The sequence below is a fragment of the Rana temporaria genome, chromosome 1 (genome assembly GCF_905171775.1).
Source record: "Rana temporaria chromosome 1, aRanTem1.1, whole genome shotgun sequence".
Lineage (NCBI taxonomy): Eukaryota > Metazoa > Chordata > Amphibia > Anura > Ranidae > Rana > Rana temporaria.
In genome coordinates this window covers 355,293,761-355,306,837 of record NC_053489.1, presented here as the reverse complement: position 1 = coordinate 355,306,837, position 13,077 = coordinate 355,293,761, and the positions used below count along the sequence as shown (strand labels likewise).

The following is a 13,077-nucleotide window of genomic DNA, read 5'->3' as shown; positions in this document are numbered from 1 at the left end:
TATTAGCAAGCTGGTGATTGGTTAACTCGAAAGATTAACTGAAGCAGCTCCTGCTTACGCCTTCTGTCCAATACTGTTCTGCCTCCCACTTTCTGCTCTGCTGTGAAGATGAGAACAGCAGAGGCTGAGCAGGGCCATGGTTGTGATCTACCTGTTGGTGGTGCCCCCCCCCCCCCCCCCCTTCGTTCTACAGACAGCAATGCGTTACTTTAACTTCCATATTATTTTTCAGTTGCCTATGGTGCACATTCTTCTTTCAAGGCACAGATCTTTGAACATGTCCTTTGGAGAGATCTTCCTTTATTTTCTGTCCCAGGGACACAACAGTATGACGGGATGTCTCTCCAAAGTAAAAGAACAAATTCCCCACTTAGATAGTTGTCACCAAAACAAAAGGTTCCCAATGGAATATTTCCCCTCACCTCATGTTTCAGCACAAACATATTTATTCTCAATTTCTGTCCCAGTTAAGTGGTCAACAGAATAAACAGTAAATCTCCCCAACAGAAACAAAGACTGCATTGAAATTCTGTTCTATCCTGTTCCACCTTTCTCCAAAACAAAAAAAATATAGGTTTGGGGTAGATATGTGCCTAAAAGTAAAAAAAGATGTTAGGCCCAATTCAAAAAGATCCCAAGGAATGTGGTGTAGGTTACACCAATTCACCTCCAACATGCATTGCTGACATTAAAGCTGTGTTCTGGCCATGAAAAAAAAAAAAAAAATTAAAAGCCAGTAGCTACACATACTGAAGCTTCTGGCTTTTAATAAATTGACACTTACCTGTTCTGGAGTCCAGCAATGTCGGCACCCGCAGCTAATGTTTCCATCAGCTGTCGGGTGTTCCGCCGCCATTGCGGGTATGAGAACCCGGCAGTGTAGCCCTTCGACTTCCCGCCAGGAACCCTACTGCGCATGCCCGAGGCCCGGCTCCTCTCTCCTATTGGCCTGACAGCCGGGAAGGAGGAGAGAGCCCCGCGGTGACGTCACAGCTCCATGGCAGGGACTCCCGGAAGTGGGAAAGGATACCTGTCAAAGACAGGTATTCTCCCCCCGAAAGGGTGGAACTCCGCTTTAAGTTTTGTTCTATAAATTAAAAATACAAGACTTGCATTTAAATATGTAACAGGATGCATGAATACTTACTGCCGCCCCGAATATTGATGACCAAATTTCCACTAATTACAGTACAACCCCGAAGTTCTTGTGCTGAGGTAACAGAATCTATGACCTTCTCCTTACCATGGACCGAGCATATCTTTGGACAGGGTCCTGCACAGCGCTCACATGTTAAGCTGCCAAAACAAAAAAGGAAGCCTTTTTACATAAAGAAAAATGCATTAAATAATTCTTGCAATTCTATGATTATATGACATATTTCCAAGCTTCATGCTACCAATTTTAAATTGAATACAACTGACAAAAAATAAAAAATAAATAACACAGTAAGTCCCCTTCCAGTGAGCTTAGAGATGCAGAAAAAACTAACGTTTTAACCGTGTTTTTACACTCCCATACACCCTACCAACATGCTAGGTAATTAAAACAATTGCAGGGGACAGTCAGGACAGTATACACCTGCGTATTAGCGTTGCCTTGTGTCAAGTCAAGAATTTGACATGTGTTCTCTAGGCTTTGCCACAACCCACTGCTTCTATTAATGAAGTCAATTGCAATGCTTCAAAAAGGAGTGCTGAATGTGTCAAAACATGTTTTTGGAGCATTTACAACATGCCTGTCCCTTTGTGAAAAAAAAAAAAAAAAAACAACTAAAAACCAGGATGTGGCATTTGAGCAGTGTAGATATACTTCTGCACAACCAGCCTGCCCATACATGGATCACAATTTGGATGAATTTCTATCTATGTATGGCTGGTTTAAACCCATGTGAAAGAGGCCTAATGGAGCGGTCACCACAGCCGCTTTTGAAGCCACTGTGTGCTCCATGGACAAAGTAAAGCTGTCACATGCCAACATTTTATTTCTGTTCTATTTATAACTTTTTAGGCCACACTAATGCATTTACACGTAAGCATCATGTTACTGAGAGCTTTTTTGAGCGTTTTTCAGGCGTTTTAGCACAGTGTTTTTGAGCTTTGGCGTTTATTAGCCAATAAAAAATATAGTTTCATCATTTGTTGCTATGTTTTTCAGCCTTTTTCCACTTGTATTCATTATTTATTTTTATTCATTTACTATTTTTAACTTTTTTTGTTGTAAGGGGTTAAGGGTAAAGGTTATGTTTTTGGGTTAAAGGGGTTGTAAAGGTAAAGAAAAATTCACTAAATAGCTTCTTTTACCTTAGTGCAGTCCTCCTTCACTTACCTCATCCTTCCATTTTGCTTTTAAATGTCCTTATTTCTTTTGAGAAATCCACACTTCATGTTCTTCTGTCTGTAACTACACACAGTAATGCGAGGCTTTTTCCCTGGTGTGGAGAAAGCCTCTTGAGTGGGGAGGGGGCGAGCAGGAGTGTCAGATGCCCACTAACACACAGCTCCTTTCTCTATCTGCAAAGTAAATAGTGTTCTGACCCTCCTGCTCGCCCCCTCCCCCCTCAAGAGGCTTTCTCCACACCAGGGAAAAAGCCTCGCATTACTGTGTGTAGTTACAGACAGAAGAACAGGAAGTGAGGATTTTTCAGAAGAAATAAGGACATTTAAAAGCAAAATGGAAGGATGAGGTAAGTGAAGGAGGACTGCACGAAGGTAAAGGAAGCTATTTAGGGAAAACATTTTTTTACCTTTACAGTCCCTTTAATTTATCATTATGTTCTTACTCTTTATTTATTTTGTTAGGTTAGGAATTATTATTGGAGGTTAATATTGGGGTAATTTTATTTAATTTGTATTTTTTTATTTTTTTATTTAATTATCATTTATTTTATTGTTATTATTTACTTTTATTTATCGAATTTGAGCAGTAAAACGCTCAGAACCGTCTGACAACACACACTAAAACACTCAAAAACACGCAAATCAAGCTTTCCATGCATTTCTATGGAACAAAAAACACTTTAAAAAACACAAATCTGCACAATTCGAGCTACAAAAAAAGCTACAGAACTTGTTTAGCTTCAGGCGACTTGTAGTGGAGATGTACCTCATCTTCATAGAGAATTTTATTTATTTTTTCTCCTCCTGCATTTTGTATCTTCGAGCTTTTGTGCTACAAAACGCTGAGGTGTACATGGGGCCTACGTTTTTCTACATAAGAAAATCATAGTTTCTTTGCAAGGGCACACAAAAAGGGCAGTTATTCAGTGGATCTCTACATATCCAAAGCATTTATAGTCTGCACATTTAAGTAGCTTAGATAGACAGATGTCTGCTTCAGGCAGTGCCAGCAGTACAGTCAAGACTGCCTGGAATAACTCCCTGCATACACACACTCAAAGATGCATATTCCCTGCTGTTTCTCCTGGTCAGGGGAGCTTTGTGTACATTATAGATTGGGAAGTGTCAGTTTCATTATTGCAATGATAGTCTGTATTCTGAATCCAGTACCTACACAAATTAAAAAAGCAAAACTCAGGCAAGCATGAGAACTGAAGTAGGAAAAGATGCCGTCATTCAAAAACAATACAACTAAACTGAACCCCCCCCCCCCCCCCCCCCCGAAAATAGATGTATGTAGTTTAAATGGTCACTAAAGGAAAAAAAAATGTTGCTGAAATGACTGTTTACAGGGTATAGAGACATAAAAGTTAACTGATTCCTTTTAAAAATGATTAAAAATAGATAAAAATCAATCATTTAATGTGCCTCTAGTTTCACTTTCGTTTTTAAACTGGTTTCAGGTTTCTGTGAAGTAGAGAAAGACACAGAACAAAAACAAACAAATCCAGGGCAGTGTTTTGTTTTTAAAATTAATCTGATTGGTTCTGAGGAGTTTTAGACACACAGCTTGGACCACAGTGAAAAGCTGCCATGAGATTTTTCATAAGGAGCCAGACAAGCAGGAAGTGTGGAGATCACAGCAGAATTACAGCTACTTCAAAGCAAAAACGAACAATGAGGACATGAAACCAGGACTGCAGTAAGGTAAAGGAAGCTATTTAGCTAAAAAAATATTTTCCTTTAGTGATCCTTTAAAGCGGAGTTCCACCCAAAATTGGAACTTCCGCTTATCCCACTCCTCACCCCCTTACATGCCACATTTGGCATGTAATTTTTTTGGGAGGGGAGTGGGGGCTTCAGGAGGAGTGGGACTTCCTGTCCCACTTCCTCCTTCCGGGTAGGCGATTAAGCTTAATCGCCTACAGGAAGGGGCTGCTGTAGGCGATCGCCTAGGACATGTCACAGGTCCTAGGCGATCTCCTGTCCAATCAGACGGCGCAGAGCCGGGCAGCTCGCGCATGCGCAGTGCCGCTCGCGCATGCGCAGTGCCGCTCGCGCATGCGTAGTGGGTGCCCGGCCGTGAAGCCGAAAGCTGTCACGGCCGGGTGCCCACAGTTGAAATGAAGACGCCGGCCGGGGAGGGGGGGGGGGGAAGAGGAGCGGAGCCCCGGCCGGCGCGTCGCTGGAACGCTGGAGCAGGTAAGTCTCTGTTTATTAAAAGCCAGCAGCTACACTTTTTGTAGCTGCTGACTTTTAATAAACTTAAAAAATGGGTGGAAAACCCCTTTAATGTAGTTACAATGCCTTGAAAAAGTATTCCTACCCCTTGACATTTTCTCTGTTAAAACCAAAAATATAAATGTATTTTACTGGGATTTTATGTGATAGACCTATACAACGTGGCACATAATTGTGAAGTGGAAGGAAAATGATAAATGGATTTAATTTTTTTTTTCAAATAAATAGCTGAAAAGTGTGGCTTGCATTTGTATTCAGCCCCCTTTACTCTGATACCCCTAGCTAAAATCTAGTGGAACCAATTCCCTTCAGAAGTCAACTAATTAGTAAATAGAGTCCACCTGTGTGTAATTTAATCTCAATATAAGTTTAAAGCAGGGTTAAGTTATAAAATAATATTCCAAGCTTTGAACATCTCACAGAGCAGTGTTTAACCACTTAAGACCCAGACCTTTATGTAGGTAAAAGGACCTGGCCAGTTTTTGCGATTCGGCACTGCGTCGCTTTAACTGACAATTGCGCGGTCGTGCGACGTGGCTCCCAAACAAAATTGGCGTCCTTTTTTCCCCCCACAAATAGAGCTTTCTTTTGGTGGTATTTGATCACCTCTGCGGTTTTCATTTTTTGCGCTATAAACAAAAATAGAGCGACAATTTTTAGGCCGATACGTATTCTTCTACCTATTTTTGGTAAAAAAATATCGCAATAAGCTTTTATCGATTGGTTTGCGCAAAATTTATAGCGTTTACAAAATAGGAGATAGTTTTATTGCATTTTTATGATTTTTTTACTACTAATGGTGGCGATCAGCGATTTTTTTTGTGACTGCGACATTATGGTGGACACATCGGACAATTTTGACACATTTTTGGGACCATTGTCATTTGCACAGCAAAAAATGCTATAAAAATGCATTGATTACTGTGAAAATGATAGTGCAGTTTAGGAGTTAACCACTAGGGGGCGCTGTAGGGGTTATGTGTGACCTCATATGTTTTTCTAACTGTAGGGGGGCGTGGCTGGACGTGTGACTTTATTGATCGTGTTTCCCTATATCAGGGAACACATGATCAATGAAGCTGCCACTGTGAAGAACGGGGAAGGTGTGTTTACACACAGCTCTCCCCGTTCTTCAGCTCCGGGGACCGATCGCGGGACTCCAGCGGCGATCGGGTCGGCGGGTCCCGCAGTCACGGAGCTTCGGACCGGGCTGGGCACTTAAAGAGGACATACAGGTACGTGCTTGTGCCCAGCGGTGCCATTCTGCCGACGTATATCTGCAGGAGGTGGTCCTTAAGTGGTTAATCTATCCTTCGAAAATGGGAAAAAAATAAAAAAATAAAAACACAGTATGGCACAACTGCAAACCTACCAAGACATGGCTGTCCATCTAAACTTACAGGCTGGGCAAGGAGAGCATTAAGGGTGCTTTCACACCCAAGCATCGGCGGAAAAGCGTAGCTATTTTTAGCGGGGCTTTACTATCGTTTTTGCAGAGGTTTTCAGCCGCTAGTGGGTTTTAACCCCCGCTAGCTCCGAAAAAGGGTTAAAACCACCCTAAATTTCAATGGGCAGGAGCGATTTATGAGCGGTGGAAGAGCAGGAGTTTTGTCAACGTCCTGCCAGCGCATCGCCTCAGTATGAAAGCACTTGGAACTCTGGAGGAGCTGCAGAGATCCACAGCTCAGGTGGGAGAATCTGTCCACAGAACTATTATGCACACGATCGGAATTTCCGTCAAGAAAAGTTCGATGTGAGCTTTTGGACGGAAATTCGGACCGTGTGTAGGCCCCATCGAACTTTTTCTGTCAGAGTTTCCGACAGCAAAAATTGGAGAGCTGGTTCTCAAATTTACAGACGGAAAAAGTTCTTGTTGGAAATTCCGATCGTATGCAATTCCAAAAAAATCCTATGCATGCTCGTAATCATTAAACTTAATTTTTCTCGACTCGTCGTAGTGTTGTACGTCACCGCGTTCTTGACAGTTGGAATTTCCAACAACATTTGTGTGACCGTGTGTATGCAACACAAGTTTGAGCCAACATTCCGTCGAAAAAAAATCGTGTGTACGGGGCATTAGTCGTGCACTCCACAAATCTGGCTTTTATGGAAGATTGGCAAGAAGAAAGCCATTGTTGAAAGAAAGCTATAAGAAGTCCCGTTTGAAGTTTGTGAAAAGCCATGTGGGGGACACAGCAAACATGTGGAAGAAGGTGCTCTGGTCAGAAAAGACCAAAAACGTTTGGCCTAAAAGCAAATCTCTATGTGTGGCGGAAAACTAACACTGCACATTACCCTGATTCCGCCATCCCCATCATGAAACATGGCAGTGGCAGCATCATGTTGTGGGGATGCTTTTCTTCAGCAGGGACAGGGAAGCTGGTCACAGTTGATGGGAAGATGGATGGAGCCAAATACAGGGCAATCTTAGAAAAAAATTGTTATGCCTCGTACACACGATCGTGATTCCGAAGAGGAAAGTGTGATGTGAGCTTTTTGTCGCAAATTCGGACCGTGTGTATGCTCCATCGCACTTTTTCTGTGAGAGTTCCTGCCAAGAAAAGATTGAGAGCAGGATCTCAATTTTCGTGACAGGAGAAATTCCTATCGGGAATCGCGATCGTCTGTATGCAATTACGACGCAAACAAAAAAAGCGCATGCTCGGAATCAAGCAGAAGAGCCAAACTGCCTTTTGAACTTCACTGATCTTGGCTCGCTGTACGTGTTGTACTTCACCACGTTCTTGACGGTCGGAATTTCGTCCAAGATTAGTGTGACCATGTGTATACAAGACAAATTTCAGCCGTTTTCCTGCTGGGAAAAAAAAACGCGTTTTTCTTGTCGGAAATCGCAATCGTGTGTATGAGGCATTAGTGTCTGCAAAAGACTTGCGACTGAGGCGGAGGTTCACCTTCCAGCAGGACAAAGACCCTAAGCATACAGCCAGAGCTACAATGGAATGGTTTAGATCAAAGTATATTCATGGGTTAGAATGGCCCAGTCAAAGTCCAGACCTAAATCCAATTGAGAATCAGTGGCAAGACTTGGAAATTGCTGTTCACAGACGCTCTCCATCCAATCTGACAGAGCTTGAGCTATTTTGCAAGAATGGGCAAAAAATTCACTCTCTAGATGTGCAAAGCTGGTAGAGATGTACCCAAAATGACTTGCAGCTGTAATTGCAGTGAAAGGTGGTTCTACAAAGTATTGACTAAGGGGGGGGGGGGGCGGGCTGAATAAATGCACAACACACTTTTCACATATTTGAAAACAATTTGGAAAACCATTTATCTTTTTCCTTCCACTTCACATTTATGTGTCACTTTGTGTTGGTCTATCACATAAAATCTCTTACGTTTTTGGTTGCAACATGACAAAATGTGGAAAATTTCAAGGGGTATAAATACTTTATCAAGGCACTGTATACAAGAGATGGACTTGAGAAGGAGATTCCACAGCAGATCTATAAAACTGAACAATCACGTTTACAAATCCTCATTCCAGCCTCACGCCTCAAAAGTGTCACATCTGTAAGGCTTGGTTCACACCTATGCATTTTTTGTTGTTTTGCAGAAACGCATTCCAGTTCATTTAACATGGTGTCCTATAGGACATGTTCACACGTATGCTTTTTCCAGTTGTTTTAAAAACGTCCCCGACACTTTCCAAAAGGCAAAACTGTGCTTTTGTTTGTATTTTTGGTTCATTAGACTTCAATGCAGAAGCTGCAGAAAAGCACTTAGTGCATTTGTACCGCAATTTAGCCATGATTTGCGTCTTGCATTTTTTATTCTGCCCAATAACAAATTGGCCCAAAAAAAAAGCATACAAATGCAAATCACAGCAAAATCTCAGAAAACATGGTGAAATTGTGTGTGCAAAAAGTACTGCAGTAACAATCAAAAGCAAACTGCATAGGTGTGAACCGAGCCTTAAAGGGGAGTTCCAGCCAATATTTATGTTTATTAAAAGTCAGCAGCTACAAAAAGTGTAGCTGCTGGCCTTTAATAAACAGACACTTACCTGCTCCAGCGTTGCAGCGACGCGCCGGCCAGGGCTCCGCTCCTCCCCTCCCCGGCCGGCGTCTTCATTGTCACTGTGTAAAATGGGGGGTGTAATGGCGCTTACCAATAAGAATAAACGATAAAAATATAAACGCACAGCAATGTGTGAAATATAACCAGTGTATCCGATTAAACGTGTTCCACTCCTATTTCCTTATATCCCACCAAACATCAACAACCATGATGTGCGGGATGGAGATTGTGAATATAATGGAATCCAAAAATAGATTCCAGTCAATGACCAAATAATATATGTGAAAAAATATTTGCAGTAATAACGTGATAAAATTTTACATTTGATCTTCGGTGTGTGAGCACCTTTTGGTAGTGGCTGCTGCTTTTTATAGTATTTTACTGAGCATTTTATTTAATTTTATCCTATTATTCAGTATAGAGTTTTAGTGCCTTTGGTTAGTTTTTGGTTTTGCGCATTAGTTCCCCCCCTTTTACATTCATTGTCACTGTGGGCACTCGGCCGTGACAGCTTTCGGCTTCACGGCCGGGCACCCACTGCGCATGCGCGAGCGGCACTGCTCATGCGTGTGCGGCGCGGCCCGGCGCAGTTTGATTGGACAGGCGATCGCCTAGGACCTGTCACGTGTCCTAGGCGATCGTGACAGGGAGGGGCTGCCAAAAGGCGATTAAGCTTAATCGCCTTTGCAGCCCCTCGGCGGAAGGAGGAAGTGGGACAGGAAGTCCCCTTCTCCTGAAGCCCCCACTCCCCCCCCCCAAAAAAAATTACATGCCAACATTTGGCATGTAAGGGGGTGAGGAGTGGGATAAGCGGAAGATCCATTTTTGGGTGGAACTCCGCTTTAAAGAGGAACTGCAGTCTGCTCACATAATTTGTAATAAAAACATCTTTGCCGTGCTGAAGCTGGCTTTACTTCAGGAAAAAATCATACTGAGCTGTACATGGGTTGCTCAATGTAAACCTACAAAAAATGTACACTGAACGGGTCCCAGCACCTGTATACAAGAGCCCCAATTAAGAACAAGAGCTACTAAGCCAAAAATGTAACGTTGACCCTGATTTTTAACATTTTGTTGTCAAAAAGGAACACAAATTTCTTAAAGGCCCATGGCAGCTTTGGAAAACATATTGGGCCTAATCCACAGCCAGCCGATGTAACTTAAATATTCGGATTTAAGTTACACCGCCGGAAAATTTCTACCTAAGTGCCCGATCCACAAAGCACTTACCTAGAAATTTTCGGCTGTGTAACTTAAATCCGGCCGGCGCAAGGCGTTCCTAATTTAATGGGGCGAGTCCCATTTAAATTAGGCGCGCTCCCGCGCCGGCCGTACTCACAACGTCATTTTCCCGACGTGCTTTGCACGGTTTTATGTTGCGCCGGGTTTTGAGAATCGCGACGGGCGTAAAAAAAAAAATATGAGTTGCGGCGGAAAAAAAAAAAAATTAAAAAAAAAAAAAAAAAAAAAAAAAAAGACGGCGACGCGGGATAGAAGGGTCTACTTTTACAAGGCCTAAACAGTTTAGGCCTTGTAAAAGCAGCCCTAATATTGCGACGGCAAACTAATACTTACGGAGAAAAAACGAAGCGTAAAAGCTTCGTGGATCTCCGTAAGTGCTAATTTGCATACCCGAAGCGGCATTTCGACGAGAAATGCCCCCAGCGGCGGCTGCGGTACTGCATCCTAAGATCCGACAGTGTAAGTCCCTTACACATGTTGGATCTTCTCCCTATCTATGTGAAACTGATTCTGTGGATCAGTTCCATAGATAGAAACAGGGATACGACAGCGTATCAGTAGATACGCCGGCGTATCCCTTTTGAGGATCAGGCCCATAGGGCCCAGTTCCTACCATAGAAATGCAGTCCTGATGTGATCCAGATGCTTTTCTGCATGCGCCTTGATGCGCGCCAGTGCGTTTTTGATGCAGTCAAGTGCATTTTTTTCCCCCTCTTTTTTTTTTTAACCTTAAAATAAGGACATGTGTGTGTGTTCCAGTGCATTTTTGGTGCATTTAGGTGCATTCCAGTGAGTTTTTGATGCGTTTTACAGCGTTCCAGTACAGTGTAGTGCAGGAAAAATGCAGCATGTACTACTTTTTTTTCTTGAACTGGAATACACTGGAACTGCAAGCACGGGTGTGAACTAATTCCATTGAAAACCATATAACCTACTTTCCATGTGTTTTTGATGCAGCAAAAAAAAATGTGGTATAAACTGGCTCATAAAAAAATAAAAATAATAATAATAATAATTAAAATAATAATAATAATAATAATAATAATAATAATAATAATAAGTAAATCCCCAGCAGCTGCTAAAAGAAAAAAAAAAAACAGATTCCTGTAATAGGGGCCAATTACTCCTGCTCCCTGTTTCCTTATGCAGGATGACTGGTCTTTTATCTGCACCCGTTTCTGTAGGCAGCCTGGCCTTACTAAATCCCAAACACAGCTATGCTCTCTGCACGGGCTGGGATGATCAGCGCAAGCATGATCCAATTCTACTTTTACAAAATAAAAAATACTGTGTTTTCAAAGACATTTTTTGCACACAAAGTGGATTTTTATTCTTTGAGGCTATTGAGGTATTTTTTTGTTTTTTTTTCATAGGTTTAAAATAAGTTAAAAAGAAAATACTTACCTGGTAAAATTGGTGGTATAGCCAGAGGGGCACTCTGATATGCACTCGTCTTTGTGAATGACAAACTGAGGGCAAGAGTCGTCTGGACAATTTCGACTTTTATTGTGCAGTTCTTGGCATTCACTGAAGGTGATGCACCTCCACCCATGCAAGCTGAGAAAGCCTTTAGGACAAGTCTCCACACATTCCCCCTGATGCATGAAATTTCGGCATGCTACACATTTAAAGGGGTCATCAGGCTCCGTACAGGTTCCAAGACACTCACTGTGGCAGCATCGATTATCACGGGTACAGACCTGGTGTTTACATGTAGAAGGGCAAACTGCAAAGAGAAAAACAAAATCAATACATCAAAAGTGTCAAAATAAACAAACATTGCAGTATGAAAGAACCCAAAGTAAATTTAAAGATCTTATATTTCCCATCTAATCAATACATACATATGTAGCAGGTGAGATTTTACTTTTAGGGCTCATTCACAAGTACGGTAGGCATCGATGCTCCCCTTTCAAGCAATCCCATAGCTTGGTTCTCAGGCTGCTCACCCACTCTGAAAAGTGATCAGTGGTGGATCACTTTTCAGAGGCATTTGGCAGGTGGTGAGGAGGAGATATGTCACCTCCTCACTGCCTGTTTGGACCTCGTGGTTGCAAATAGCGTGTGCGTGTTATACGCCAATACTGCAATTTGGGCTGCCTCTGAGAGAACGGGGAGGGGGCTGGACGAGCGCCGTCAGATTACATACGGCGAGAATCTCCTGTTTACTCAGTGGCCTCTGTAATAGGAAGTCCCATCTCCTGGGCCGGCATTGGACCAGTGTTCTGTCTACTATAGAAGCCGGTCCAGGAAGTGGGACTGTATTAAAGAGGCCGCCGAGTAAACAGGAGATTCTCGCTGTATGTAATCTGACGGTGCTCATCCCACCCCCCTCCCTGTCCCTTCTGAGTTAGCAGTAATTTGAGGTGAGATGGGTCACCTATTGGAGTCAGTCCAGTCAGTCAGTCAGTCAGTGTCAGCGGTGGAGTAGGGCGCTTCGGACCTTCCGCATACGAGCCTGCTCTCACCCAGACCTGGCAGTCAGATGCTAGGCAGACGCTAGGCAGACTCTCCAAGGAACAGCTCCCTGGAACCAGGAACCAGCACCTCTCTCTCCACGAGGACTCCTCTTTACTTCCGCAGGTAAGACCCTGCCTCTCAGGGCCTGACATCCTGGGGATCCACTGACGGCCGTCCTTATCAGGGCAGCCGTCACACAGACCCCACACTGCGGCTCTCTGTACTACCTTTCGCCGGCATCATCGCCCGCACGGCCACCCTCGTTTGTGGTGGTCCCAAGTCACCCCCCCTGGGTGTATTTCCGGCGTTTTTTGGTGTTCCTTCACCCCCGCGCCAGCCTGCTCCTTTTCGCGGCCGCCGCACCTTAGGAAAGTCCGCGGCTTCAGCCGCGGCCTACCGGCGCGCCGTTCGTCTCTCCCTTCACTAACTTCCAAAAGCACAGATCGCTCTGGATTTTCACCCCCACACCCCCAGAGGTCCCCTGTTCAGCAACTTCATCGGTAAAATATTGTTTTTACCAAGCTGACAGCACCCCCCCCAGCCTGGGTCCTGTGCTTTGCCTGGCGGCCATTTTTTGGTACACCCCAGCAGCAGTGACACCCAGCATCCCCCCCCCCCCTTTTCCCCTCCATAGCCGTCAGTCTTTTGATCCAGGGTTTTGATCCGATCGCCTTCAGGGATCAGGAAGGAATTTTTTTCCCTGCCGCAGCACATTGGCCAGCTTGCCCAGGGTTTTTTTGCCTTCCTCTGGACCAAACT

General features: G+C 43.5%; 1 protein-coding gene across 1 annotated transcript in view; it reads right to left on the bottom strand.

The window, feature by feature from the left end:
* The window catches only part of INSR (insulin receptor), a 251,942-nt gene that overhangs the window by 100,330 nt on the left and 138,535 nt on the right, over nucleotides 1-13,077 (bottom strand). Inside the window, exons 3-4 of the mRNA XM_040321264.1 lie at nucleotides 11,263-11,584; nucleotides 1,148-1,296 (exon numbers count right to left, since the gene is read on the bottom strand). Of these exons, the coding sequence (XP_040177198.1) occupies nucleotides 1,148-1,296; nucleotides 11,263-11,584 (471 nt within the window). The remainder of the gene's footprint in view (nucleotides 1-1,147; nucleotides 1,297-11,262; nucleotides 11,585-13,077) is intronic.